Source organism: Phalacrocorax carbo, unplaced genomic scaffold (assembly GCF_963921805.1).
Source record: "Phalacrocorax carbo unplaced genomic scaffold, bPhaCar2.1 SCAFFOLD_161, whole genome shotgun sequence".
In the NCBI taxonomy this organism is placed as follows: Eukaryota; Metazoa; Chordata; class Aves; order Suliformes; family Phalacrocoracidae; genus Phalacrocorax; species Phalacrocorax carbo.
In genome coordinates, this window is record NW_026990416.1 from 2,361 (window position 1) to 29,710 (window position 27,350).

At 70.1% G+C, this 27,350-nt stretch overlaps 2 protein-coding genes across 2 annotated transcripts; both read left to right on the forward strand.

The window, feature by feature from the left end:
• The first annotated feature begins 1,988 nt into the window (after positions 1–1,988).
• ETFB (electron transfer flavoprotein subunit beta) lies at positions 1,989–7,896 on the forward strand. The gene is made up of 6 exons (XM_064440323.1): positions 1,989–2,072; positions 3,455–3,613; positions 4,536–4,689; positions 6,129–6,190; positions 6,419–6,577; positions 7,547–7,896. Exons 1-6 carry the CDS (start codon positions 2,016–2,018, stop codon positions 7,718–7,720), a joined length of 765 nt encoding a protein of 254 aa, XP_064296393.1. The 5' UTR covers positions 1,989–2,015; the 3' UTR covers positions 7,721–7,896.
• A 1,507-nt stretch (positions 7,897–9,403) lies between these two features.
• On the forward strand, positions 9,404–26,817 carry LOC135311190 (serine/threonine-protein phosphatase 2A 65 kDa regulatory subunit A alpha isoform-like). The gene is given in 16 exon segments (XM_064440322.1): positions 9,404–9,916; positions 11,226–11,316; positions 11,617–11,717; positions 12,535–12,767; positions 15,788–15,935; positions 16,034–16,189; positions 17,090–17,204; positions 17,482–17,552; positions 19,247–19,381; positions 20,826–21,308; positions 21,761–21,821; positions 22,535–22,629; positions 22,631–22,690; positions 23,833–23,975; positions 25,135–25,226; positions 26,604–26,817. Coding segments are annotated over 16 exon segments (2,079 nt in total). The 5' UTR covers positions 9,404–9,838; the 3' UTR covers positions 26,621–26,817.
• The last annotated feature ends 533 nt before the right edge of the window (positions 26,818–27,350 follow it).

The window sequence follows — 27,350 nt, forward strand, 5'->3', positions numbered from 1 at the left end:
ACCCAGGAGTTCGGGGGGACCCTGATAGCGGGGTGTTGGGGGGGCCCAGGAGTTCGGGGGGACCCTGATAGGGGGATGTTGGGGGGACCCAGGAGTTTGGGGGACCCTGATGGGGGGGGCTTGGGGGACCCAGGATTTCGGGGGGACCCTGATATGGGGGTGTTGGGGGGGCCCAGGAGTTTGGGGGGACCCTGATAGCGGGGTGTTGGGGGACCCAGGAGTTTGGGGGGACCCTGATAGGGGGGTGTTGGGGGGGCCCAGGATTTTGGGGGGACCCTGATAGGGGGGTGTTGGGGGGGCCCAGGAGTTTGGGGGGACCCAGGGGTTCGGGGGGACCAGGAGTTTGGGGGGACCCTGATAGGGGGGTGTTGGGGGGGCCAGGAGTTCGGGGGGACCCTGATAGGGGGGTGTTGGGGGGGGGCCCAGGAGTTTGGGGGGGCCCAGGATTTCGGGGGGGGCCCAGGAGTTTGGGGGGACCCAGGAGTTCGGGGGACCCTGATAGGGGGATGTTGGGGGGGCCAGGAGTTTGGGGGGAACCAGGAGTTCGGGGGGACCCAGGAGTTTGGGGGGAACCAGATAGGGGGGTTTTGGGGGGGCCCCAGGAGTTTGGGGGGACCCAGATAGGGGGGTTTTGGGGGGGCCCCAGGAGTTTGGGGGGACCCTGATGGGGGGGGCTTGGGGGGACCCAGGAGTTCGGGGGGACCCTGATAGCGGGGTGTTGGGGGGGCCCAGGACTTCGGGGGGACCCTGATAGGGGGATGTTGGGGGACCCAGGAGTTTGGGGGGACCCTGATGGGGGGGGCTTGGGGGGACCCAGGATTTCGGGGGGACCCTGATATGGGGGTGTTGGGGGGACCCAGGAGTTTGGGGGACCCTGATAGGGGGGTGTTGGGGGACCCAGGAGTTTGGGGGGACCCTGATAGGGGGGTGTTGGGGGACCCAGGAGTTTGGGGGACCCTGATAGGGGGGTGTTGGGGGGACCCAGGAGTTTGGGGGGACCCTGATAGGGGGGTGTTGGGGGGACCCAGGAGTTTGGGGGGACCCTGATAGGGGGTGTTGGGGGACCCAGGAGTTTGGGGGGACCCTGATAGGGGGGTGTTGGGGGGGCCCAGGATTTTGGGGGGACCCTGATAGGGGGTGTTGGGGGGACCCAGGAGTTTGGGGGGACCCTGATAGGGGGGTGTTGGGGGGACCCAGGAGTTTGGGGGGACCCTGATAGGGGGGTGTTGGGGGACCCAGGAGTTTGGGGGACCCTGATAGGGGGGTGTTGGGGGGCCCAGGATTTGGGGGGACCCTGATAGGGGGGTGTTGGGGGGGCCCAGGAGTTTGGGGGGACCCAGGGGTTCGGGGGACCCTGATAGGGGGATGTTGGGGGGGCCCAGGAGTTTGGGGGACCCAGGGGTTCGGGGGACCCTGATAGGGGGGTTTTGGGGGGCCCAGGAGTTCGGGGGGACCCTGATAGGGGGGTGTTGGGGGGACCCAGGAGTTTGGGGGGGGGCCCAGGAGTTTGGGGACCCTGATAGGGGGGTGTTGGGGGGCCCCAGGAGTTCGGGGGGACCCTGATAGGGGGGTGCTTGGGGGGACCCAGGAGTTTGGGGGGACCCTGATAGCGGGGTGTTGGGGGGACCCAGGAGTTCGGGGGGACCCTGATAGGGGGGTGTTGGGGGGGCCCAGGAGTTTGGGGGGCCCCAGGAGTTTGGGGGGACCCTGATAGGGGGTGTTGGGGGGACCCAGGGGTTCGGGGGGACCCTGATAGGGGGGTTTTGGGGGGCCCAGGAGTTGGGGGGGGTCTGGGGTGGGATATGGGGGGACCCCCGAGTTTTGGGGGGGGGGTGGGGGGGGGTCGTGACCCCCAGGAGACCCCCGAGGGACGGACCCAGGGGGTCGGGCGGGGGGGACCCAGGCGCCCGGAAGGGGACGCAGGCCCCGGGAAGGGGACGCAGGCCCCGCCCCCCTCGGGCGCTGATTGGGCGGAGGGGGCGTGGCCTGCGGGCAGGGGGCGTGGCCGGGGAGCGATGGCGGCGCTGCGGGTCCTGGTCGGGGTGAAGCGGGTCATTGACTACGCGGTCAAGGTACCCCCAAACCGGGGGGCCCCCCCAAACCCCCGCCTCCCCCCGCACCCCGGGGGCCCCCCGAGCCCCTGGGTCCGCCCCCCCCATCCCCCGGGACCCCCCCGACCCCTTGGTCCCGCCAAAACCCCCGGGGTCCCCCCCAAATCCCGGGTCCCCCCAGAACCCTGTGGGCCCCCCCCAAACCCCCTAGGCCCCCCCCCCCCAAACCCCCCTGGGCCCCCCCCCCAAACCCCCCGAGGTCCCCCTGAGTCCCCCCAAACCTGAGCCCCCCCCAAACCCCCCGATGTCCCCCTGAGCCCCCCCGAACCTGAGCCCCCCCAAACCCCCCGAGGTCCCCCTGAGTCCCCCAAACCTGAGCCCCCCCCAAACCCCCCGATGTCCCCCTGAGCCCCCCCAAACCTGAGCCCCCCAAACCCCGGGTCCCCCCCGAACCTAAGCCCCCCCCAGACCTGAGCCCCCCAACCCCTGGGTCCCCCAAACCTGAGCCCCCCCAAACCCCCGGCCCAAACCCCCGGGTCCCCCCAAACCCCCCGGGGTCACCCCAAACCTGAGCCCCCCCAAACCCCCCGATGTCCCCCTGAGCCCCCCCAAACCCCCCGATGTCCCCTGAGCCCCCCCAAACCTGAGCCCCCCCAAAACCCCCCGGCCCCCCCCCCGGCCCCCATGTCGGCGCAGGTGCGGGTGGCGGCGGGCGGCGGGGGGGTGCAGACCCCGGCCCCCCAGCCCCCCCCCGACCCCTGCCCCCCGTGTCAGCGCAGGTGTGGGTGGCGGCGGGCGGCGGGGGGGTGCAGACCCCGGCCCCCCCCGACCCCCGCCCCCCGTGTCGGCGCAGGTGCGGGTGGCGGCGGGCGGCGGGGGGGTGCAGACCCCGGCCCCCCAGCCCCGCCCCCCCAGCCCCCCTGACCCCCGCCCCCCGTGTCGGCGCAGGTGCGGGTGGCGGCGGGCGGCGGGGGGGTGCAGACCCCGGCCCCCCAGCCCCCCCCAGCCCCCCCCAGCCCCCCCTGCCCCCCGCCCCCCGTGTCGGCGCAGGTGCGGGTGGCGGCGGGCGGCGGGGGGGTGCAGACCCCGGCCCCCCAGCCCCCCCCGACCCCCTGACCCCCGCCCCCCGTGTCGGCGCAGGTGCGGGTGGCGGCGGGCGGCGGGGGGGTGCAGACCCCGGCCCCCCAGCCCCCCCCAGCCCCCCTGACCCCCGCCCCCCGTGTCGGCGCAGGTGCGGGTGGCGGCGGGCGGCGGGGGGGTGCAGACCCCGGCCCCCCAGCCCCCCCCCAGCCCCCCTGACCCCCGCCCCCCGTGTCGGCGCAGGTGCGGGTGGCGGCGGGCAGCGGGGGGGTGCAGACCCCGGCCCCCCAGCCCCCTGACCCCCGCCCCCCGTGTCGGCGCAGGTGCGGGTGGCGGCGGGCGGCGGGGGGGTGCAGACCCAGGGGGTGAAGCACTCGCTGAACCCCTTCTGCGAGATCGCGCTGGAGGAGGCCGTGCGGCTGCGCGAGCGGGGGGCAGCCGCCGAGGTCATCGCCGCCAGCGTCGGGACGCGCCTCTGCCAGGTCCGGCCCGCGGGGACCCCCCGGGGGACCCCCCGAACCCACGGGAGAAACCCCGGACCCCCAGAGCCCCCCCAAACCCCTGGGAGAAACCCTGAACCCCCGGAGCCCCCCCAAAACCCCTGGGAGAAACCCCGAACCCCCGGAGCCCCCCCAAACCCCTGGGAGAAACCCCGAACCCCCAGAGCCCCCCCAAACCCCTGGGAGAAACCCCGAACCCCCGGAGCCCCCCCAAACCCCTGGGAGAAACCCCAAGCCTGTGGGAGCCCCCCAAACCCTTGGGGTCCCCAAACCCCTGGGAGAACCCCCAAACCCCAGGTCCCCTCCCTAAAAGCCTTTTCCCAGACAGCTGCATCCCCTATGGGGGGGTTTGGGGTTCCCTGGGTCCCTATGGGGAGTTTGGGGTTCCCTGGGTCCCTATGGGGGAGTTTGGGGGGTCCCTGGGTCCCTATGGGGAGTTTGGGGTTCCCTGGGTCCCTATGGGGGAGTTTGGGGGGTCCCTGGGTCTCCTGTGGGGGGTTTGGGGGGTCCCTGGGTCCCCTATGGGGGAGTTTGGGGGGTCCCTGGGTCTCCTGTGGGGGGTTTGGGGGGTCCCTGGGTCCCTATGGGGTAGTTTGGGGGGGTCCCTGGGTCTCCTATGGGGGGGTTGGGGGGTCCCTGGGTCCCCTATGGGGGGGTTTGGGGGGTCCCCTGGGTGCCCTATGGGGGTTTGGGGGGTCCCTGGGTCTTCTATGGGGGGGTTTGGGGGGTCCCTGGGTCTTCTATGGGGGGGGTCTCTGTGTCCCTGGGTCCCCTGGGGGGTTGAGGGGATCCCCTATGGGGGCGGGGGATCCCCTATGGGGTGGGGGGTCCCCTATGGGGTTTGGGGGGTCCCTATGGGGCGGGGGGGTCCCCTATAGGGTGGGCTCACCGGCCGCCCCCCCAGGAGACCCTCCGCACCGCCCTGGCCGTCGGGGCCGACCGGGGGGTGCTGGTGGAGGTGGGGGAGGGGGCGGCCCTGGGCCCGCGGGAGGTGGCGGCGGCGCTGGCCGGGCTGGTGGGGCGGCTGCAGCCGCAGCTGGTGCTGCTGGGCAAGCAGGTGAGCCCCGTGGAGCCCCTATAGCGCCCCTATGGAGCCCCTATAGCGCCCCAACGGATTCCCTATGGAGCCCCTATAGCGCCCCTATAGTGCCCTTATGGAGCCCCTATAGCGCCCTTATGGAGCCCCTATAGCGCCCCTGCTGATCCCCTGTGGTGCCCCATAGTGCCCCTATAAAGCCCCCGTGGAGCCCCTATAGTGTCCCGAGGGACCCCCTATGGGGCCCCTATAGAACCCTTATAATGCCCCTAGGGATCTCCTATGGAGCCCCATAGATTCCCCTGGGGTGCCCCCTATAGACTACCCCATAGAGCCCCTATAGGCTCCCCCATAGATTCCCCTATAGCGTCCCCATAGGTCCCCCCCATAGATCCCCCATACAGCTCTTAGGGAGCCCCTATGGAGGCCCCATAGTGCCCCGTAGTGGCCCCCTATAGCACCCCTATAACACACCCACGCGGACCCCACGGCACCCCTACAGAGCTTCTGTCGTGCCCCTATGCCGTCCCATAGATGGCAGCACCTCTACACAGCCCCTATAGGTCCCCTATAGAACCCCTGTAGCACCCCTATAGAGCCCTTATAACCTCCCCATGGATCCCATATAGAGTCCCTCTCGATTCTCCCATAGATCCCCCATAGTGCCCCTATAGAGTCCCTATAGGTCCCCCTATAAAGCCCTTGCAGCGCCCCTATAGTGCCTGCTGTAGAGCTCCTATAGATTCCCTATAGGTCTCCTATGGTGCTCTATAGAGCCCTCATAGTGTCCCCATATGTTCTGCTGTAGTGCCCCTATAGAGCCCCCATAAGTCCCCCGTAGCCCTTGGTCCCCTACAGCCCCCATAGGGCCCGGGGTTGGGTGTTGTCTTGGGTCCCCTATAGATCCTGGGCGTGGGGGTGGTGTCTCAAGTCCCCTATAGATCTTGGAGGGGGGTGTAATGGGTCCCCTATAGGGCACTGGATGGGTGCCTTGGGTCCCCTATAGGTCCAGGGGGGTGGGGGGTGGGGAGTCAGGTCCCCTATAGCCCCATAGGACCTTGGAGTGTGTGTATAGTGTCCCAGGTCCCCTATAGATCTTGGCAGGGGGTGCCATGGGTCCCCTATAGAGCCTGGGGATGGGGTGTCTCAGGTCCCCTATAGATCATGGTGGGGGGCTGTAATGGGTCCCCTATAGATCTGGGGGGGGGGTGGACTTGGGTCCCCTATAGTCCCCATAGGACCTTGGGGGGTGGGGTGTGCCTTGGGTCCCCCATAGATCCCGGGGGGGGGGGTGTCTCAGGTCCCCTATAGATCCTGGCGGGCTGATGGCGGGGGTGTGTCACGTGTCCCCTATAGCCCCCATAGGGCCGCTAGGGGTCACGTGTCCCTCGTACGCCCCTATAGGGCGCTGGGGGTCCCCTATAGGGCCCCCTATAGCCCTTGTGGGTCCTTCCCCCCCACCCATCGACGACGACTGTAACCAGACGGGGCAGCTCTTGGCCGCCATGTTGGATTGGCCCCAGGTAGGCCCCGCCCCCCGCCCCGCCCCCTGCCGCGGGGGGTGACGGGATATACCCACCCCCTGCCGCGGGGGGTGACGGGATACGCCCACCCCCTGCCGCGGGGGGTGACGGGATAGCGGGGTTGCAGAGCGTCGCGGGGGCGGGGGGCGCTTCCTACTGGGAAGGTCCTAGTTTGTGCTGGGAGGGTGTGGTTCGAACTGGGGGGTGCCAGCGCGTGCCCGCCGGCAGGGGACCTTCGCCTCGCGCGTGGCGCTGGAGGCCGGCGCGGCGCTGGTGGAGCGGGAGGTGGACGGGGGCCTCGAGAGGCTGCGGCTGCGGCTCCCGGCCGTGCTGACGGCGGACCTGCGCCTCAACGAGCCGCGCTACGCCACGCTGCCCAACATCATGGTACCCCGAACCCCCGGCACCCCCCCCCCGGGGCACCCCCCGGCACCCCCCCGGCATCCCCCCGGCACCCCCCCGGCACCCCCCGGGGCACCCCCCGGCACCCCCCCGGCATCCCCCCGGCACCCCCGGCACCCCCCCGGCACCCCCCCCCGGCACCCCCCGGCACCCCCCCCCGGCACCCCCCGGCACCCCCAACCCCCCCCCGGCACCCCCCGAACCACCCCCCCGGGGCACCCCCGAACCACCCCCCGGCACCCCCCGAACCCCCCCCCAGGGCACCCCCCGAACCACCCCCTTGGGCCCCCCCCATACCTCGCCCCCAGACCCCCCCCCAAACCCCTGGGTCCCCCCCCAAATCCCTGCCCCCCCAGGTCCCCCCAAAACCACCCAGGACCCCCACACAACCCCCAGATCCCCCCCAAACCCCACAGGACCCCCCCAAACCCCTGGGTCCCCCCCAGATCCCCCCCCAAACCCCTGGGTCCCCCCCAAACTCCTGCCCCCCCAAACCCCCCAGGACCCCCCCAAACCCCTGGGTCCCCCCCAAACTCCTGCCCCCCCAAACCCCCCAGGACCCCCCCAAACCCCTGGGTCCCCCCCAAGCTCCTGCCCCCCCAACCCCCCAGATCCCCCCCAAACCCCCCAGGACCCCCCCAGACCCAGGGTCCCCCCCCCAAACCCCTGCCCCCCCCCAACCCCCCCAGGACCCCCCCCAGACCCAGGGTCCCCCCCCCAAACCCCTGCCCCCCAACCCCCCCAGGACCCCCCCAAACCCAGGGTCCCCCCCCCCAAACCCCTGCTCCCCCCAACCCCCCCAGGACCCCCCCAAACCCAGGGTGTCCCCCCAAACCCAGGGTCCCCCCCCCCCCCAACCCCCCCAGGACCCCCCCAAACCCAGGGTCCCCCCCCCCAAACCCCTGCCCCCCAACCCCCCCAGGACCCCCCCAAACCCAGGGTCCCCCCCCGCAGAAGGCCAAGAAGAAGCCCCTGGAGGTGGTGGCGGGCTCGGAGGTGGGGGTGCCCCCGGGACCCCCCCGGCTGCGGGTGCTGAGGGTGGAGGAGCCCCCGCCCCGGAAGGGGGGGCGGCGCCTCGACACCGTCCCGGAGCTGCTGGAGCGGCTGCGCAGCGACGGGCGCATTTAGGGGGCGGCGCCGCGCCCCGCCCAGGGACGGCGGCTGGGGGCGGGGCTCGGCGGCTGGGGGCGGGGCTCGGCGAGGCTCCGCCCACGCGGCCGCCTTGGAACTCGTTATTGGTCTTTTATGGGTGTGTCTGTGGTTTTCTTGGGACGAGAAACCAGTATAAACCAGTTTGGGTCTGGAGGGGTCCCAGTACGGCCCAGTTTGGGTCTGGAGGGGTCCCAGTACGGCCCAGTTTGGGTCTGTGGGGTCCCAGTACGGCCCAGTTTGGGTCGGGGGAGTCCCAGTATGGCCCACTTTGGGTCTGGGGGGATGCCAGTATGGCCCAGTTTGGGTCTGGAGGGGTCCCAGTACGGCCCAGTTTGAGTCTGGGGCGGTCCCAGCATGGCCCAGTTTGGGTCTGGGGGGGGTCCCAGCATGGCCCAGTTTGAGTCTGGGGCGGGTCCCCAGTATGGCCCAGTTTGGGTCTGGGGGGAGTCCCAGTATGGCCCACTTTGGGTCTGGGGGGGGGTCCCAGTATGGCCCAGTTTGGGTCTGGAGGGATGCCAGTATGGCCCAGTTTGGGTCTGGGGGGTCCCAGTACGGCCCAGTTTGGGTCTGGAGGGGTCCCAGTACGGCCCAGTTTGGGTCTGTGGGGTCCCAGTACGGCCCAGTTTGGGTCGGGGGAGTCCCAGTATGGCCCACTTTGGGTCTGGGGGGGGTCCCAGTATGGCCCAGTTTGGGTCTGGAGGGGTCCCAGTATGACCCAGTTTGGGTCTGGAGGGGTCCCAGTACGGCCCAGTTTGGGTCTGTGGGGTCCCAGTACGGCCCAGTTTGGGTCGGGGGAGTCCCAGTATGGCCCACTTTGGGTCTGGGGGGGGTCCCAGTATGGCCCAGTTTGGGTCTGGAGGGGTCCCAGTATGACCCAGTTTGGGTCTGGAGGGATGCCAGTATGGCCCAGTTTGGGTCTGGGGGGTCCCAGTACGGCCCAGTTTGGGTCTGGAGGGGTCCCAGTATGGCCCAGTTTGGGTCTGTGGGGTCCCAGTACGGCCCAGTTTGGGTCGGGGGAGTCCCAGTATGGCCCACTTTGGGTCTGGGGGGATGCCAGTATGGCCCAGTTTGGGTCTGGGGGGTCCCAGTACGGCCCAGTTTGGGTCGGGGGAGTCCCAGTACGGCCCACTTTGGGTCTGGGGGGGGTCCCAGTATGGCCCAGTTTGGGTCTGAAGGGGTCCCAGTATGGCCCATTTTGGGTCTGGGGGGTCCCAGTACAGCCCAGTTTGGGTCTGGAGGGGTCCCAGTATGGCCCAGTTTGGGTCTGGGGGGTCCCAGTACGGCCCAGTTTGGGTCTGGGGGGGTCCCAGTATGGCCCAGTTTGGGTCTGAAGGGTTCCCAGTATGGCCCATTTTGGGTCTGGGGGGTCCCAGTACAGCCCAGTTTGGGTCTGGGGGGGTTCCCAGTATGGCCCAGTTTGGGTCTGGGGGTGTCCCAGTATGACCCAGTTCGGGTCTGGAGGGATGCCAGTATGGCCCAGTTTGGGTCTGAAGGGGTCCCAGTATGGCCCATTTTGGGTCTGGGGGGGTTCCCAGTACAGCCCAGTTTGGGTCTGGAGGGATGCCAGTACGGCCCAGTTTGGGTCCGGGGTGTCCCAGTATGGCCCAGTTTGGGTCTGAAGGGGTCCCAGTACGGCCCAGTTTGGGTCTGGGGGTGTCCCAGTATGGCTCAGTTTGGGTCTAGGGGGGTCCCAGTACGGCCAAGTTTGGGTCTGGAGGGGTCCCAGTATGGCCCAGTTCAGCCTGGGGGGGGTCCCAGTGGCTCCCAGTATGACCCAGCGGGTCCCAGTTCAGCACTGGAGACGGCGGCGGCGCGTTGCCGAGCAACGCCTCGCCCCGCCCCTCCGCCGCGTCACTCAACGGCGCCGCCCAATACGGCGGCGAGGAGGGGGCGTGGCCGAGTTGGCCGCAAGGGGGCGGGGGACTGTCGCGGAGAGGTGGGGTTACCGAGCCCCTAGACCAATGGGGAGAGCGGGAAGGCGGGCGTTGGGGCGGTGCTGACCAATGAGCGTTCGGGAGACCCTGCAAGAGCGGGGTGGGCGGCCCCGTTTGGCCCCTCAGCGCCTGGGCGGCGACGGCGGTGGAGGCGAAGAAGATGGCGGCGGCGGACGGCGACGATTCGCTTTACCCCATCGCCGTTCTCATCGACGAGCTCCGTAACGAGGACGTGCAGGTACAGGTTACCGGACTCGGTTTCGCTCTCCCGGGCCCGGTGTCGGCCTCTGGCTCAGGCCGCCACGGCTCGCCGCGGTCCCGCTCCTATCGCTAATGGCGGCCGCCGCGGCGCCGCCATGAAACGGCCGTTCTGATTGGCTTAGCCCGCCTCCCCACCTCAGGGGCAGGCTAATGGGGAGCGGCGTTACATGGCGGGGGGGGTGGAAATCCTCATCCTTCGCTTTACCCCGTGCCGGTCGTTTAGGATGAAAGGCGCGCTCTGATTGGTTGGCATCCCCCATTCGTATTGTGAGGGGGCTCCTCATTGGTCCGGTCGGCGTTAAGAGAAATCGCCCCCCCCACACACTCCGCGGCGCCCCCCATCGGCGGGGCAGCGCGGCGCTGTCGGATTGGCCCCCCCGTCACCTCGCGGCGACCAATGGGAAGAGGAGTGCGGGTCATCAACGGCAGCCATTGGGTGCCGCCCGGTGTGGGCGGAGCCAGGGGGTGGGCTTAGCAGGTGGGGGTGGGGCGCGGAGCCAATGGGGGGGCTTCTCTGTGCCGCAGCAGCGTTGCGGAGCCATGAGACGAGGCTCCTGATTGGCTGAATGGTGTGAGGTGGTGGGTTTAGCCCCGGAAGTGGCTTTATTTGCCCCTTAGGGGGGAGAGTTGTTTCTGGTCGCGGCGGCCATTTTGTCCCCAAGGGGGTGGGTTCCCCCTGGGGGGGGGGATTTGCCCCAGGAGGGGCTTTATTTACCCCCGCAGGGTGGTTATTTGCTGCTGGAGGGTGAGTTTCCCCCAGAAGGGCCCTTATTTGTCTCCTTTGGGGGGGGGGTTGATCCTGGAGGGTGTTATTTGACTCCCACAGGGGCCATTTTGTCCTCAGGGTTGTGAGATTCCCCCCAGGAGGGGCTTTATTTGCCCCACGGGGGTGGTTTTTTGCCCCTGGGGGTGAGTTTCCCACAGAAGGGGCTTTTTTTCTGCCCTTGGGGGGTTTTATTTGCTCCTGGCGGGGTTTATTTGACCCCACGGGTGCTATTTTCTTCCCCGGGGGTGTGAGATTCCCCCCAGGAAGGGCTTTATTTGCCCCTTGAGGGGGGTTATTTGACCCCCACAGGGGCCATTTTGTCCTCAGGGGTGTCATATCCCCGCCTAGAAGGCAGGTTATTTGCCCTAGGAGTAGCTTTATTTGCCCAAGGAGGAGTATTTACCCCTGCTGGGGTGTTTGTTTGCCCCATAGGGGTGCTTTTTGCCCCCTGGGGGTCCTGTTTTTCGGGGGGGGACACAGTTCCTCACCCTTTTTCCCTCCCCCCTCCCTATTTCTCCAGCTACGGCTCAACAGCATCAAGAAGCTGTCGACCATCGCCCTGGCGCTGGGTGTGGAGCGCACCCGCAGCGAGCTCCTGCCCTTCCTCACCGGTAAAGGGGAGGGGCCCGGGGGGGTCTTGGAAGGCTGGGACCCCTCCCCCAAATCACTCCCTGCTCCCCTAAAGCACCCACCACCTCCCTACGCCGCCCCTTTTGCTTGTAGGGTGGGGGGGAAATGGGTTGTGCCGGTGGGTGGGTGGCGTTTGGGGGGTGGTGGGTGCCGATGGGTTGTGCCGGTGGGTGGGTGGCGTTTGGAGGGTGGTGGGTGGGGGTTTTGGGGGTGGTGGGTGGGGTTTAGGGGATGATTGACAGCCCGGAGAGGTGACAGAGGCGTCCCTTCCTTTGTCAAAGACACCATCTACGATGAGGACGAGGTGCTGTTGGCGTTGGCGGAGCAGCTCGGCACCTTCACCGCCCTGGTTGGGGGACCGGAATTCGTCCACTGTCTCCTGGTACGGGACCCTCCCCCACCCTCCCTGGGGGGGCTGGGTCCCCTCCCCAGGCGCCTGGGACCCCCCCAACCCCCACCCGGCCCCCCCCGTCCCACCCCAGGGTCACCTGGGACATGGCGGGACGTTGGGTGGTTTGGATGGACGTCGGGCTTGTTGTAAAGAGGGGGGGACGTTGGGGACTTGAGGGACATTGGAGGGTGTTGGGATGTGGGGGTCACCTCCTGGAGGCCCCCCCAACTCTTTGAGGGGACTTTGGAGTCTTCAAGGGGACACTGAGGTGATCTGGGGGGGATCTTGGGGTCTTCAGGAGAACGTTGGGCTCCCCAGTGGGACGTTGGGTTGGTTGGGTGGGTGTTGGGCTCCTTTTAGGGCGACTTTGGGGAGCTGAGAGACCTTGGGGGGACGTCAGGACTTGGGGTGACCCCCTGGAGACCCCACCACCCCTTGGCGGGGGGGACGTTGGGGTTTTTAGGGTGATATTGAGATGATCTGGGGGCACGTTGGGCTCTTCAGGAGAGCGTTGGGATGGTTGGGTGGACGTTGGGCTCCTCGCAGGGGGATTTTGGGGAGCTGAGGGACCTTGGGGGGGACATCAGGATTTGGGGGTGACCCCCTGGAGACCCCACCACCCCTTGGGGGGTGACTTTGGGGTCCTCAAGGGTGACATTGAGATGATTTGGGGGCACACTGGGCTCTTCACGAGAGCATTGGGTTGGTTGGGTGGACGTTGGGCTCCTCGTAGGGGGATTTTGGGGACCTGAGGGACCTTGGAGGAGTGTCAGGATTTGGGGGTGACCCCGTTGTCCCCCCTTTGCAGCCCCCCTTGGAGAGCTTGGCCACGGTGGAGGAGACGGTGGTGCGGGACAAGGCGGTGGAGTCCCTACGGGCGGTGTCCCACGAACACGCCCCACCTGACCTCGAAGGTCACTTTGTCCCCTTGGTGAAACGCCTGGCGGGGGGCGACTGGTTCACCTCCCGCACCTCCGCCTGCGGCCTCTTCAGCGTCTGCTACCCGCGCGTCTCCAGCCCCGTCAAGGCCGAGCTGCGACAGTGAGTGACCTCCGCGGTGGCCCCAAACCATCCTCGGTGGCCCCGTGGCAACTTCGGTGGCTTTTGGTCCCGTTTGGGTTGGCCACTGGGTCTTTGCGTTGGCTTATTGGGGTCATGGGATGGTTGTCGTGGCCCCGTGGCTCGTTCTTAAGGTGCCTGTGTTGGCCCCGAGCCGGTCCTGGTGGCCAGATGGCAACTATGGTGGCCCTAAATCAGTTCCAGGTTGCCCCCAGGGTCTTTGTGTTGGCCCTTTGACCTGTTACTGGGCTTGTGGCTTGGTGTGATGCTACCGTGGCACGTCCCTAACCCGTCACTGCTGTCCCCAACGCCTCCATGGTGACCCCCACTCATCTGTTGTGTCCCTCAACACACTTTGGTCAACCCAAGGTCTCTATGTTGCTCCTGTGTCCCGGTTTGGGGGTCACGGCCAGGTCCAGGACGTCCCCAGGGTGTCACCGGTGGCCCCGACCCATCGTTCATGTCCCTCAACAGGCCCTTGGTCAACCCAAGGCCTTGATGCTGCCCCCGTGTTCCGTTTTGGGGGTGATGGGTGGGTCCAGGTGACCCCACGGCATGTCCCCAATGCAACCTTGGTGGCCCCAACCCATCCCTGGTGTCCCCAACCCAACCTTGGTGTCCCTCGAGAAGCCCTTGGTCAACCCAAGTCTCCACGTTGGCCCCTGTATCCCATTTTGGGGGTCACGGCGGGGTCCAAGACACCCCATGGCACATCCAAAGGGTGGGCCCAACCCATCTTTCGTGTCCCTCAACAAGCTGTTGGTCAACCCAGGGTCTCCACGTTGGCCCCGTGTTCCGTTTTGGGGGTGACGGGCTGGTCTAGGCGACCCCATGCTGTGTCCCTGACCCATCCCTGGTGGCCCCAACCCATCCTTCATCTCCCTCAACAAGCTGTTGGTCAACCCAGGGTCTCCACGTTGGCCCCCTTGTCCCGTTTTGGGGGTGACGGGCGGGTCCAGGACACCCAAGGCACGTCCCCAACCCATCTGTGGTGTCCCCAACCCAACCTTGGTGTCCCTCGAGAAGTCCTTGCTCAACCCAAGGTCTCCACGTTGGCCCCCTTGTCCCATTTTGGGGGTGACGGGCTGGTCCAGGCGACCCCACGCCGTGGCCCCAACCCAACCTTGGTGGCCCCAACCCAACCTTGGTGTCCCTCAACAAGCCATTGGTCAACCCAAGGTCTCCAAGTTGGCCCCCTTGTCCCGTTTTGGGGGTGACGGGCTGGTCCAGGTGCCCCCACGCCATGTCCCCAACCCAACCTTGGTCAACCCAACCCAACCTTTGTGTCCCTCAACAAGCTGTTGGTCAACCCAGGGTCTCCACGTTGGCCCCGTGTTCCGTTTTGGGGGTGACGGGCTGGTCTAGGCGACCCCCTGGCATGGCCCCAAGGTGTCACCAGTGTCCCTGACCCGTCTGTGGTGTCCCCAACCCATCTGTTGCATCCCTCAACAAGCCCTTGGTCAATTCAAGGCCATGGTGTTGCTCCCCGTGTCCCGTTTTGGGGGTGACAGGCTGGTCCAGGCGACCCCATGCTGTGTCCCTGACCCATCCCTGGTGGCCCCAACCCATCCTTCATTTCCCTCAACAAGCTGTTGGTCAACCCAGGGTCTCCACGTTGGCCCCCTTGTCCCGTTTTGGGGGTGACGGGCTGGTCCAGGCAACCCCACGCCATGTCCCAGACCCAACCTTGGTGGCTCCAACCCAACCTTTATGTCCCTCAACAAGCTGTTGGTCAACCCAGGGTCTCCACGTTGGCCCCGTGTTCCGTTTTGGGGGTGACGGGCTGGTCTAGGCGACCCCCTGGCATGTCCCCAAGGTGTCACCAGTGTCCCTGACCCGTCTGTGGTGTCCCCAACCCATCTGTTGCATCCCTCAACAAGCCCTTGGTCAATTCAAGGCCATGGTGTTGCTCCCCGTGTCCCGTTTTGGGGGTGACAGGCTGGTCCAGGCGACCCCATGCTGTGTCCCTGACCCATCCCTGGTGGCCCCAACCCATCCTTCATTTCCCTCAACAAGCTGTTGGTCAACCCAGGGTCTCCACGTTGGCCCCCTTGTCCCGTTTTGGGGGTGACGGGCTGGTCCAGGCAACCCCACGCCATGTCCCAGACCCAACCTTGGTGGCTCCAACCCAACCTTTATGTCCCTCAACAAGCTGTTGGTCAACCCAGGGTCTCCACGTTGGCCCCGTGTTCCGTTTTGGGGGTGACGGGCTGGTCTAGGCGACCCCCTGGCATGTCCCCAAGGTGTCACCAGTGTCCCTGACCCGTCTGTGGTGTCCCCGACCCACCTGTTGCATCCCTCAACAAGCTCTTGGTCAATTCAAGGCCATGGTGTTGCTCCCCGTGTCCCGTTTTGGGGGTGACGGGCGGGTCCAGGACACCCAAGGCACATCCCCGACCCATCGCCGGTGTCCCCAACCCAACCTTGGTGTCCCTCAACAAGCCGTTGGTCAACCCAAGGTCTCCAAGTTGGCCCCCTTGTCCCGTTTTGGGGGTGACGGGCTGGTCCAGGCGCCCCCACGCCGTGTCCCCGACCCAACCTTGGTGTCCCTCAACCCAACCTTGGTGTCCCTCAACAAGCCGTTGGTCAACCCGAGGTCTCCACGTTGCTCCCTTGTCCCGTTTTGGGGGTGACGGGCTGGTCCAGGCGACCCCACGCCATGTCCCCGACCCAACCTTGGTGGCCCTGACCCAACCTTGGTGGCCCCAACCCAACCTTGGTGGTCCTCAACAAGCCGTTGGTCAACCCAAAGTCTCCAAGTTGGCCCCCTTGTCCCGTTTTGGGGGTGACGGGCTGGTCCAGGTGCCCCCACGCCATGTCCCCAACCCAACCTTGGTGGCCCCAACCCAACCTTGGTGTCCCTCAACAAGCTGTTGGTCAACCCAGGGTCTCCATGTTGCCCCTGTGTCCCGTTTTGGTGGGTCACGGCGGGGTCCAGGCGCCCCCACCCCACGTCCCCGGGGATCGCTGCCCGTCCCCAAGCCTCGTCCCCGCGTCCCCAGGTACTTCCGCAACCTCTGCTCGGACGACACCCCCATGGTCCGTCGCGCCGCCGCCTCCAAACTGGGCGAATTCGCCAAGGTTTTGGAGCTGGAACACGTCAAGAGCGAAATCATCCCCATGTTCTCCAACCTCGCCTCCGACGAGCAGGTAACGGGACCCTGGGCGGGGGCGGAGGCGGCGCGGGTGGCCCGAGGGGGTGGGGGTTGTCCCCCCGCCGCCCCGGGTGACGCGCCGCGCCCCGGCAGGACTCGGTGCGGCTGCTGGCGGTGGAGGCCTGCGTGAGCATCGCCCAGCTGCTGCCGCAGGAGGAGCTGGAGGGGCTGGTGATGCCCACCCTGCGCCAGGCGGCCGAGGACAAGTCCTGGCGCGTGCGGTACATGGTGGCCGACAAGTTCACCGAGGTGGGGGGCGCTGGGGGGGGCGCTTGGGGGTGTTGGGGGGTGCTTTGGGGGGCGCTTGGGGGTGCTTTGGGGGTGCTGGGGGTGCTTTGGGGGTGCTCGGGGGTGTTGGGGGGTGCTTTGGGGGCGCTCGGGGGCACTTTGGGGGTGCTGGGGGTGCTTTGGGGGCACTTAGAGGCCACTCGGGGGTGTTGGGGGGTGCTTTGGGGTTGTTGGGGGGTGCTTTGGGGGCGCTTTGGGGCCACTCGGGGGTGTTGGTGGGCGCTTGGGGGTGTTGGGGGGTGCTTTGGGGGCGCTTTGGGGCCACTCGGGGGTGTTGGTGGGCGTTGGGGGGTGCTTTGGGGGGTGCTCGGGGGTGTTGGGGGGTGCTTTGGGGGGCGCTTTGGGGGTGCTCAGGGGTGTTGGGGGGCGCTTTAGGGGTGCTCAGGGGTGTTGGGGGGCGCTTCGGGGGGTGCTCAGGGGTGTTGGGGGGCGCTCGAGGGTGTTGGGAGCACTTTGGGGGGTGCTCGGGGGTGTTGGGGGGTGCTTTGGGGGCGCTCGGGAGTGTTGGGGGGTGCTTTGGGGGGCGCTTTGGGGGTGCTCGGGGGTGTTGGGGGGCTGCTTTGGGGGTGCTCAGGGGTGTTGGGGGGCTGCTTTGGGGGTGCTCAGGGGTGTTGGGGGGCGCTTTGGGGGTGCTCGGGTGTGTTGGGGGCACTTTGGGGGGCGCTCAGGGGTGTTGGGGGGCGCTCGGGGGTGTTGGGGGGACAATTTGGGGACATTCAGGGCCGTTTGGGGCCATTTGGGGGGACTTTTAGGGCCGTTTGGGGGGATTTAGGGCCGTTTTGGATGGATATTTTGGGGGGGAAGGACAATTTGGGGACATTCGGGGCGTTTTGGGGACCCGTTTGACCTCTGACCCCGCAGCTGCAACGCGCCGTCGGCCCCGAGATCACCAAAACCGACCTGGTCGGGGCCTTCCAGAGCCTGATGAAGGACTGCGAGGCCGAAGTGCGGGCGGCCGCGTCCCACAAGGTCAAAGGTCAGCTGGGGCCACCCCCCCCGTCACCCCCCGTCACCCCCCGTCACCCCCCGTCACCCCCCGTCACCCCCCGTGTCCCCAGGGACGGCCCTTGTGGCCGCAGAGGTGGGACCTGGGTCCTCGTGGGCCTGGAGATGGTCCCCGCGTCCCCAGGGGTGGCCCTTGTGTCCCCAGGGATGGTCCCTCCCCCCTCCCCGTGTCCCCCCGCCCCTCCCCCCTCCCCGTGTCCCCCCGCCCCTCCCCCCTCCCCAGCCGACGCCCGTGTCGCCCCTCGCAGAGTTCTGCGAGAACCTGTCCCCCGACTGCCGGGAGGCCGTCATCATGGGCCAGATCCTGCCCTGCATCAAGGTGGGGGGCTGGGGGGGCACCATGGGCTGGGGGAGGGGCTGGGGGGGCCCCCCGGGCTGGGGGAGGGGCTGGGGGGGCACCATGGGCTGGGGAAGGAGCATGGGGACCCCATGGGGACCTCCTGGGGTGGTGGGACCTCATGGAGACCCCCTTGGAGGGCTCTTGGGGTGGTGGGACCTCATGGGGACCCCCTTGGGGGGCTCTTGGGGCGGTGGGACCTCATGGGGACCCCCTTGGGGGGCTCTTGGGGCGGTGGGACCTCATGGGGACACCCATGGGGTGGTGGGACCTCATGGGGACCCCCTTGGGGGGCTCTTGGGGCGGTGGGACCTCATGGGGACCCCCTTGGGGGGCTCTTGGGGCGGTGGGACCTCATGGGGACACCCATGGGGTGGTGGGACCTCATGGGGACCCCCTTGGGGGGCTCTTGGGGTGGTGGGACCTCATGGGGACACCCATGGGGTGGTGGGACCTCATGGGGACCCCCTTGGGGACCTCCTGGGGTGGTGGGACCTCATGGGGACACCCATGGGGCGGTGGGACCTCATGGGGACCCCCTTGGGGACCTCCTGGGGTGGTGGGACCTCATGGGGACACCCATGGGGCGGTGGGACCTCATGGGGACCCCCTTGGGGGGCTCTTGGGGTGGTGGGACCTCATGGGGACACCCATGGGGTGGTGGGACCTCATGGGGACCCCCTTGGGGGCTCTTGGGGCGGTGGGACCTCATGGGGACACCCATGGGGTGGTGGGACCTCATGGGGACCCCCTTAGAGGGCTCTTGGGGTGGTGGGACCTCATGGGGACCCCCTTGGAGGGCTCTTGGGGTGGTGGGACCTCATGGGGACCCCCTCGGGGCCCCCCTGGGGCGGGGGGCCGTGGCGGGGACGCCCTCGGGGCCCCCCCGGGGCGGGGGGCCGTGGCGGGGACCCCCTTGGGGCCCCCCCGGGGCGGGGGGCCGTGGCGGGGACGCCCTCGGGGCCCCCCCGGGGCGGGGGGCCGTGGCGGGGAGGCCCTCGGGGCCCCCCCGGGGCGGGGGGCCGTGGCGGGGACCCCCTCGGGGCCCCCCCGGGGCGGGGGGCCGTGGCGGGGAGGCCCTCGGGGCCCCCCCGGGGCGGGGGGCCGTGGCGGGGACGCCCTCGGGGCCCCCCCGGGGCGGGGGGCCGTGGCGGGGACCCCCTCGGGGCCCCCCCGGGGCGGGGGGCCGTGGCGGGGAGGCCCTCGGGGCCCCCCCCGGGGCGGGGGGCCGTGGCGGGGAGGCCCTCGGGGCCCCCCCGGGGCGGGGGGCCGTGGCGGGGAGGCCCTCGGGGACCCCCCGGGGCGGGGGGCCGTGGCGGGGACCCCCTCGGGGCCCCCCCGGGGCGGGGGGCCGTGGCGGGGAGGCCCTCGGGGCCCCCCTGGGGCGGGGGGCTGTGGCGGGGACCCCCTCGGGGCCCCCCCGGGGCGGGGGGCCGTGGCGGGGAGGCCCTCGGGGCCCCCCCGGGGCGGGGGGCCGTGGCGGGGAGGCCCTCGGGGCCCCCCCGGGGCGGGGGGCCGTGGCGGGGACCCCCTCGGGGCCCCCCCGGGGCGGGGGGCCGTGGCGGGGAGGCCCTCGGGGCCCCCCCGGGGCGGGGGGCCGTGGCGGGGAGGCCCTCGGGGCCCCCCCGGGGCGGGGGGCCGTGGCGCGGAGGCCTGAGGCGCCCCCCGCCCCGCAGGAGCTGGTGTCGGACGCCAACCAGCACGTGAAGTCGGCGCTGGCCTCCGTCATCATGGGGCTGTCGCCCATCCTGGGCAAGGACAACACGGTGGAGCACCTGCTGCCGCTCTTCCTCGCCCAGCTCAAGGACGAGGTGGGGGGCCGGGGGGGGCTGGGGGGCGCCTGGGGGCTGGGGGGCGCCTGGGGGGCATCTGAGGGGTGTCTGGGGGCATCTGGGGTATCTGGGGGGCACCTGGGGATGGCTGGGGGGCACCTGGGGACATCTGGGGGGGCTGGGGGGCTGGGGGGCGCCTGGGGGCATCTGGGGGGCACCTGGGGATGGCTGGGGGGCACCTGGGGACATCTGGGGGGGCTGGGGGGTGCCTGGGGGGGTGCCTGGGGGGCTGGGGGGCACCTGGGGATGGCTGGGGGGCACCTGGGGACATCTGGGGGGGCTGGGGGGTGCCTGGGGGGCGCCTGGGGACATCTGGGGGGGCTGGGGGGCACCTGGGGGCGCCTGGGGACATCTGGGGGGCTCCTGGGGGGCGCCTGGGGACATCTGGGGGACATCTGGGGGGCGCCTGGGGACATCTGGGGGGCTCCTGGGGGGCGCCTGGGGACATCTGGGGGGCTCCTGGGGGGCGCCTGGGGACATCTGGGGGGCGCCTGGGGACATCTGGGGGACATCTGGGGGGCGCCTGGGGACATCTGGGGGGCTCCTGGGGGGCGCCTGGGGACATCTGGGGGGCGCCTGGGGGTGCCTGGGGACATCTGGGGGGCACCTGGGGGGCGCCTGGGGACATCTGGGGGGCTCCTGGGGGCGCCTGGGGACATCTGGGGGGCACCTGGGGATGCCTGGGGGGGCTGGGGGGCTCCTGGGGGGCGCCTGGGGACATCTGGGGGGGCTGGGGGGCACCTGGGGGTGCCTGGGGACATCTGGGGGGCGCCTGGGGACATCTGGGGGGCGCCTGGGGGTGCCTGGGACATCTGGGGGGCACCTGGGGGGCGCCTGGGGGACATCTGGGGGGGCTCCTGGGGGGCGCCTGGGACATCTGGGGGGCACCTGGGGATGCCTGGGGGGGCTGGGGGGCTCCTGGGGGGCGCCTGGGGACATCTGGGGGGGCTGGGGGGCACCTGGGGGTGCTTGGGGACATCTGGGGGGCAGCGGGGGGGGCTGGGGACACGTCGGGGACACTCAGGGACGTTTTGGGGGGTATTTGGGGACGCTCGGGAGCCGCCACCCCAGTGCCCCCTCCCAGTGCCCCCTCCCCTCCCAGTGCCCCCTCCCAGCGCCCCCTCCCCTCCCAGTGCCCCCTCCCAGCGCCCCCTCCCCTCCCAGTGCCCCCTCCCAGCGCCCCCCTCCCCTCCCAGTATGTCCCCTGCAGTGCCCCCTCCCCTCCCAGTATGTCCTCCAGCACCCCCTCCCCTCCCAGCACCCCCTCCCCTCCCAGTATGTCCCCCCAGCACCCCCTCCTCTCCCAGCACCCCCTCCCCTCCCAGTATGTCCCCCCAGCACCCCCTCCTCTCCCAGTATGTCCCTCCCAGCGCCCCCTCCCCTCCCAGTATGTCCCTCCCAGCGCCCCCTCCCCTCCCCGCAGTGCCCCGAGGTGCGGCTCAACATCATCTCGAACCTCGACTGCGTCAACGAGGTCATCGGCATCCGGCAGCTCTCGCAGTCGCTGCTGCCGGCCATCGTGAGCTGGCGGAGGACGCCAAGTGGCGCGTGCGCCTGGCCATCATCGAGTACATGCCGCTGCTGGCCGGCCAGCTGGTGGGTGCTGGGGGCACTGGGGGGCACTGGGGGGGCGCTGGGGGGGCGCAGGGGGTCACACGCCATCGTGGAGCTGGCGGAGGACGCCAAGTGGCGCGTGCGCCTGGCCATCATCGAGTACATGCCGCTGCTGGCCGGCCAGCTGGTGGGTGCTGGGGGCACTGGGGGGCACTGGGGGGCACTGGGGGGGCACTGGGGGGCGCTGGGGGGGCGCAGGGGGTCACACGCCATCGTGGAGCTGGCGGAGGACGCCAAGTGGCGCGTGCGCCTGGCCATCATCGAGTACATGCCGCTGCTGGCCGGCCAGCTGGTGGGTGCTGGGGGCACTGGGGGGCGCTGGGGGGCACTGGGGGGCGCTGGGGGGCACTGGGGGGGCGCAGGGGGTCACACGCCATCGTGGAGCTGGCGGAGGACGCCAAGTGGCGCGTGCGCCTGGCCATCATCGAGTACATGCCGCTGCTGGCCGGCCAGCTGGTGGTGCTGGGGGGTGCTGGGGGGCGCTGGGGGGCACTGGGGGGCGCAGGGGGGCACTGGGGGGTCCTGGGGGGGCGCTGGGTGGGGCCGGTACTGGCCCATATTGGGAAGGGTTACTGGTTCATACTGAGTGAGGTACAGATCATCGCAGGGAGAGCACTGGTTGTACTGGTTTATACTGCTTCACTGGTTTTCATTGGCTTCTATTGGCGTTCTACTGTCTTTTACTGGTTTATACTGGTTTTTACGGGTTTATACTGATCCCTACTGGTGTTTGCTCCTCCTCAGGGTGTGGAGTTCTTCGATGAGAAGCTGAACTCGCTCTGCATGGCCTGGCTGGTTGACCACGGTGAGACTGGGCTTACTGGGAGCGCTGGGGGGGTACTGGGGGGTACTGGGAGCGCTGGGGGGGTACTGGGGGTTACTGGGAGTACTGGGGGTGCTGGGAGGGTACTGGAGCCACTGGGAGCCCGAGGGGTTACTGGGAGCCACTGGGAGTCCCAGGGGGTTACTGGGAGCCCAAGGCGGTTACTGGGAGCCACTGGAGCCTGAGGGGGTTACTGGGAGCCCAAGGGGGTTACTGGGAGCCACTGGGAGCCTGAGGGTTACTGGGAGCCCGAGGGGGTTACTGGGAGCCACTGGGAGCCTGAGGGGTTACTGGGAGCCACTGGGAGCCCGAGGGGGTTACTGGGAGCCCGAGGGGGTTACTGGGAGCCACTGGGAGCCCGAGGGGGTTACTGGGAGCCCGAGGGGGTTACTGGGAGCCACTGGGAGCCTGAGGGGTTACTGGGAGCCACTGGGAGCCCGAGGGGGTTACTGGGAGCTCGAGGGGGTTACTGGGAGCCACTGGGAGCCTGAGGGGTTACTGGGAGCCACTGGGAGCCCGAGGGGTGTTACTGGGAGCCACTGGTCCCCTCCAGTTGCCCTCCCCAGTCCCTGCCAGGACCCAACTGGTCGGCGCTGGCCCGTCCCCCTGCGCGCTGCGGGTGGGCTGGGGGCGGGCTGGGGGGCGACCGGAGCCCCGCGGCGCCCCCTTACTGGTGGCACTGGTGCGGGGGGCAGTGTACGCCATCCGGGAGGCGGCCACCAGTAACCTCCGCAAACTGGTGGAGCGCTTCGGCCAGGATTGGGCCCAGGGCACCATCGTCCCCAAGGTGCCTGGCCATGGCGGCCGACCCCAACTACCTGCACCGCATGACCACCCTCTTCTGCATCAACGTGAGCACCCAGGGGTGCCCCCCCACCCCCATAAAGGGACCCCCAAACCCTGCCCCCACCCCCCCCACCCTCGGGACCCCCCCTGGGACCCCCCGAATCCCCGCGGGACCCCCCCAAAACCCCCCGCCCCCCCCCCCCCCCCCCCCGTGTTGTGGCCATGGCGGCCGACCCCAACTACCTGCACTGCATGACCACCCTCTTCTGCATCAACGTGAGCACCCAGGGGTGCCCCCCACCCCATATAGGGACCCCCAAACCCTGCCCCACCCCCAGGACCCCCCTGGGACCCCCCGAATCCCCGAGGGGACCCCCCAAAGCCCCCCCCCCCCCCAACCCATGGGTGCCCCAGGTGCTGTCGGAGGCGTGCGGGCAGGAGATCACCACCCAGCAGATGCTGCCCCCTCCCTTCCCCTCCCCTCCCCCCGCGTTGGGTGCCCTCCCCCCGCCCCTGGGTGCCCCCAGGGACCCCCCCCACCCATGGGTGCCCCCAGGTGCTGTCGGAGGTGTGCGGGCAGGAGATCACCACCCAGCAGATGCTGCCCCCTCCCTTCCCCTCCCTCCCCCTGCGATGGGTGCCCTCCCCCCGCCCCTGGGTGCCCCCCCACGACCCCCCCCCCACGCCTGGGACCCCCCCCCACCCATGGGTGCCCCCAGGTGCTGTCGGAGGTGTGCGGGCAGGAGATCACCACCCAGCAGATGCTGCCCCCTCCCTTCCCCTCCCCTCCCCTGCGATGGGTGCCCTCCCCCCGCCCCTGGGTGCCCCCCCGGGACCCCCCCCCCACGCCTGGGACCCCCCCCCACCATGGGTGCCCCCAGGTGCTGTCGGAGGTGTGCGGGCAGGAGATCACCACCCAGCAGATGCTGCCCCCCTCCTTCCCCTCCCTCCCCCTGCGATGGGTGCCCTCCCCCGCCCCTGGGTGCCCCCCCGGGACCCCCCCCCCCACGCCTGGACCCCCCCCCACCCATGGGTGCCCCCAGGTGCTGTCGGAGGTGTGCGGGCAGGAGATCACCACCCAGCAGATGCTGCCCCCTCCCTTCCCCTCCCCTCCCCCCGCGATGGGTGCCCTCCCCCCGCCCCTGGGTGCCCCCCTGGGACCCCCCCCCCACGCCTGGGACCCCCCCCCACCCATGGGTGCCCCCAGGTGCTGTCGGAGGTGTGCGGGCAGGAGATCACCACCCAGCAGATGCTGCCCACGGTGCTGCGAATGGCGGCCGACGCCGTCGCCAACGTCCGCTTCAACGTCGCCAAGTCCCTGCAGCGCATCGGGCCCATCCTCGACAGCGGGTACCGACCCCCCCCAAACCCCCCGGGACCCCCAAACCCCCCCCGGGACCCCCGGGACCCCCAAACCCCCCCCGGGACCCCCCAGGACCCCCAAACCTCCCCTGGGACCCCCCGGGACCCGCAAACTCCCCCCCGGCACCCCCTGGGACCCCCAAACCACCCCCGGGACCCTCAAACTCCTCCCTGGGACCCCCTGGGACCCCCCAACCCCCACCTGGGACCCCCCTCAGGACCCCTAAACCCCCCTGGGACCCCCCGGGACCCCAAACCCCCCCCGGGACCCTCAAACCCCCCTCCAAACCCACCAGGGACCCCCCAAAACCCCCCGGGACCCCCCGGGACCCCCCAACCCCCACCTGGGACCCCCCTCAGGACCCCTAAACCCCCCTGGGACCCCCCGGCACCCCCTAACTCCCCCCCGGGACCCCCAAACCGCCCCCCCCGGGACCCTCAAACCCCCCTCCCCGGCATCCCCAAACCCACCAGGGACCCCCCAAAACCCCCCGGCACCCCCTGGGACCCCCAAACCCCCCCCAGGACCCCCTGGGACCCCCAAACTCCCCCCCGGCACCCCCTGGGACCCCCAAACCACCCCCGGGACCCTCAAACTCCTCCCTGGGACCCCCTGGGACCCCCCCAACCCCCACCTGGGACCCCCCTCAGGACCCCTAAACCCCCCTGGGACCCCCCGGGACCCCCAAACCCCCCCCCGGGACCCTCAAACCCCCCTCCCCGGCATCCCCAAACCCACCAGGGACCCCCCAAAACCCCCCGGGACCCCCCGGGACCCCCCAACCCCCACCTGGGACCCCCCTCAGGACCCCTAAACCCCCCTGGGACCCCCCGGCACCCCCTAACTCCCCCCCGGGACCCCCAAACCGCCCCCCCCGGGACCCTCAAACCCCCCTCCCCGGCATCCCCAAACCCACCAGGGACCCCCCAAAACCCCCCGGCACCCCCTGGGACCCCCAAACCCCCCCCGGGACCCTCAAACTCCTCCCTGGGACCCCCCTCAGGACCCCTAAACCCCCCTGGGACCCCCCGGCACCCCCTAACTCCCCCCCGGGACCCCCAACCCCCCTCCCCGGCATCCCCAAACCCACCAGGGACCCCCCAAAACCCCCCGACCCCCCTGGGACCACCCCCCACGCCCCCCCAGGACGCTGCAGGCCGAGGTGAAGCCGGTGCTGGAGAAGCTCACGCAGGACCAGGACGTCGACGTCAAGTACTTCGCGCAGGAGGCGCTGAGCGGTGAGGGGGCGGGGCAAGGGGCGGGGCAAGGGGCGGGGCCGTGGGGCGGGGTCATGGGGGCGGGGTCATGGGGGCGGGGCGTGGTCATGGGGCGGGGGCGGGGGGTCACTGGGGGACACGGGGGTCACTGAGACACGGGGGGTTGTGGGGGGTTGGGGGCATGGGGGTCACTGGGGGTCACTGGGACACAGGGGTCACTGGGGGACACGGGGTCACTGGGGGTCATTGCGACACGGGGGGTCGTGGGGGGTTGGGGGACATGGGGTCACTGGGACATGGGGGTCACTGGGGGACACGGGGGTCACTGAGACACGGGGGGTTGGGGGGGGTTGGGGGGCATGGGGGTCACTGGGACACAGGGGTCACTGGGGGACACAGGGTCACTGGGGGTCACTGGGACACGGGGGTCACGGGGGGTTGGGGGTCATGGGGGGTCACTGGGACACGGGGGTCACGGGGGGGTTGGGGTCACGGGGGGTCACTGGGGGTCACTGGGACACGGGGGGTCATGGGGGTCACTGGGGGACACGGGGGTCACGGGGGGGTTGGGGGACATGGGGGGGTCACTGGGGGACACGGGGGGTCATGGGGGTCACTGGGACACGGGGGTCACGGGGGTGGGGGAGATGAGGGGTCACTGGGGGTCACTGGGACACGGGGGTCATGGGGGGGTTGGGGGACATGGAGGGTCACTGGGGGTCACTGGGACACGGGGGGTCATGGGGGGTTGGGGTCACTGGGGGACACGGGGTCACTGGGGGTCACTGGGACACGGGGGGTCATGGGGGGTTGGGGTCACTGGGGGGTCACTGAGGGACACGGGGTCACTGGGGGACACGGGGGGTCACTGGGACACGGGGGGTCACGGGGGGTTGGGGTCACTGGGGGACACGGGTCACTGGGGGACACGGGGTCACGGGGGGGTTGGGGGTCATGGGGGGGTCACTGGGGGACACGGGGGGTCACGGGGGGACACGGGGGGTCACTGGGGGACACGGGGGGGTCACGGGGGGACACGGGGGGGTCACTGTGGGACACGGGGGGACACGGGGGGGTCACTGGGGGACACGGGGGGTCACTGGGGGGTCACTGAGGGACACGGGGTCACTGGGGGACATGGGGTCACTGGGGGTCACTGGGACACGGGGGGTCATGGGGGGTTGGGGTCACTGGGGGACACGGGGTCACTGGGGGACATGGGGTCACTGGGGGTCACTGGGACACGGGGGGTCATGGGGGGTTGGGGTCACTGGGGGACACGGGGTCACTGGGGGACACGGGGACACGGGGTCACGGGGGGGTTGGGGGTCATGGGGGGGTCACTGGGGGACACGGGGGTCTCTCCCCCACGGTGACCCCCGTGTTCCCCCCCCGCAGTGCTGGCGCTGGCCTGACCCTTCGCCCCTCCCCCCCCCGCATGCGACGGTGCCGTCACCCCTCCCCCCTCCGCGGTGCCCCGCCCCTCCCCCCCGGGGGTGGCACCGCCCCTCCCCCCGCCCGGGGGTGGCACCGCCCCTCCCCCACCTCCCCCCCCCCTCCGGGTTATTAATTAATTATAACGAATTTCGCTGTTAATAAAGTGCTCCAAGGACTTGGTCTGTGTGTGGGGGGGGGCCCCAGCGGCCCCCAGCCCCCCCCAGCTCCCTCCCAGCCCCTCCCAGTGCCACAACCCAGTTTGGGGACTGTCCCCAAATGCCACCAAGAGGGGAGGGGCATGATGGGGGGGCAGAAGCTGGGGGGGGTGTCCCCCATTATGGGGGTTTATACTGGTCCTGCTGGGGTCTGGAGGGGTCTCTGGGGGCCTATAGGAGTCCTGGGGGGGCCTGGGAGGGGCCATGGAGTTACATAGGGGTCCTGGGGGGGCTGGGGAGGGGGCTATGGGTGCCTATAGGGGGCCTGGGGGCCCTATAGGGGCCCTGCGAGGGGGCTACGGAGTTCTACAGGGGTCCTGGGGGGGCCTGGGAGGGGCTATGGAGTTATATAGGGGTCCTGGGGGGCTGGGGGAGGGGGCTATGGGGGCCTGCGGGGGGGCTGCGGAGCTCTATAGGGGTCCTGGGGGGGGCTATAGGTTGTTATTGGGGTGCTGGTGGCTGTGAGAGGTGGGTGCTATGAGGGGTACTATAG

What these genes read in the sequence shown, in the direction of transcription:
- ETFB (XM_064440323.1), top strand. Translation starts at nt 2,016, where the DNA reads ATGGCGGCGCTGCGGGTCCTGGTCGGGGTGAAGCGGGTCATTGACTAC. An exon ending in TCATTGACTACGCGGTCAAG is followed by an intron (nt 2,073 to 3,454) that starts GTACCCCCAAAC and finishes GTGTCGGCGCAG; the next exon opens with GTGCGGGTGGCGGCGGGCGG. An exon ending in TCGGGACGCGCCTCTGCCAG is followed by an intron (nt 3,614 to 4,535) that starts GTCCGGCCCGCG and finishes CCGCCCCCCCAG; the next exon opens with GAGACCCTCCGCACCGCCCT.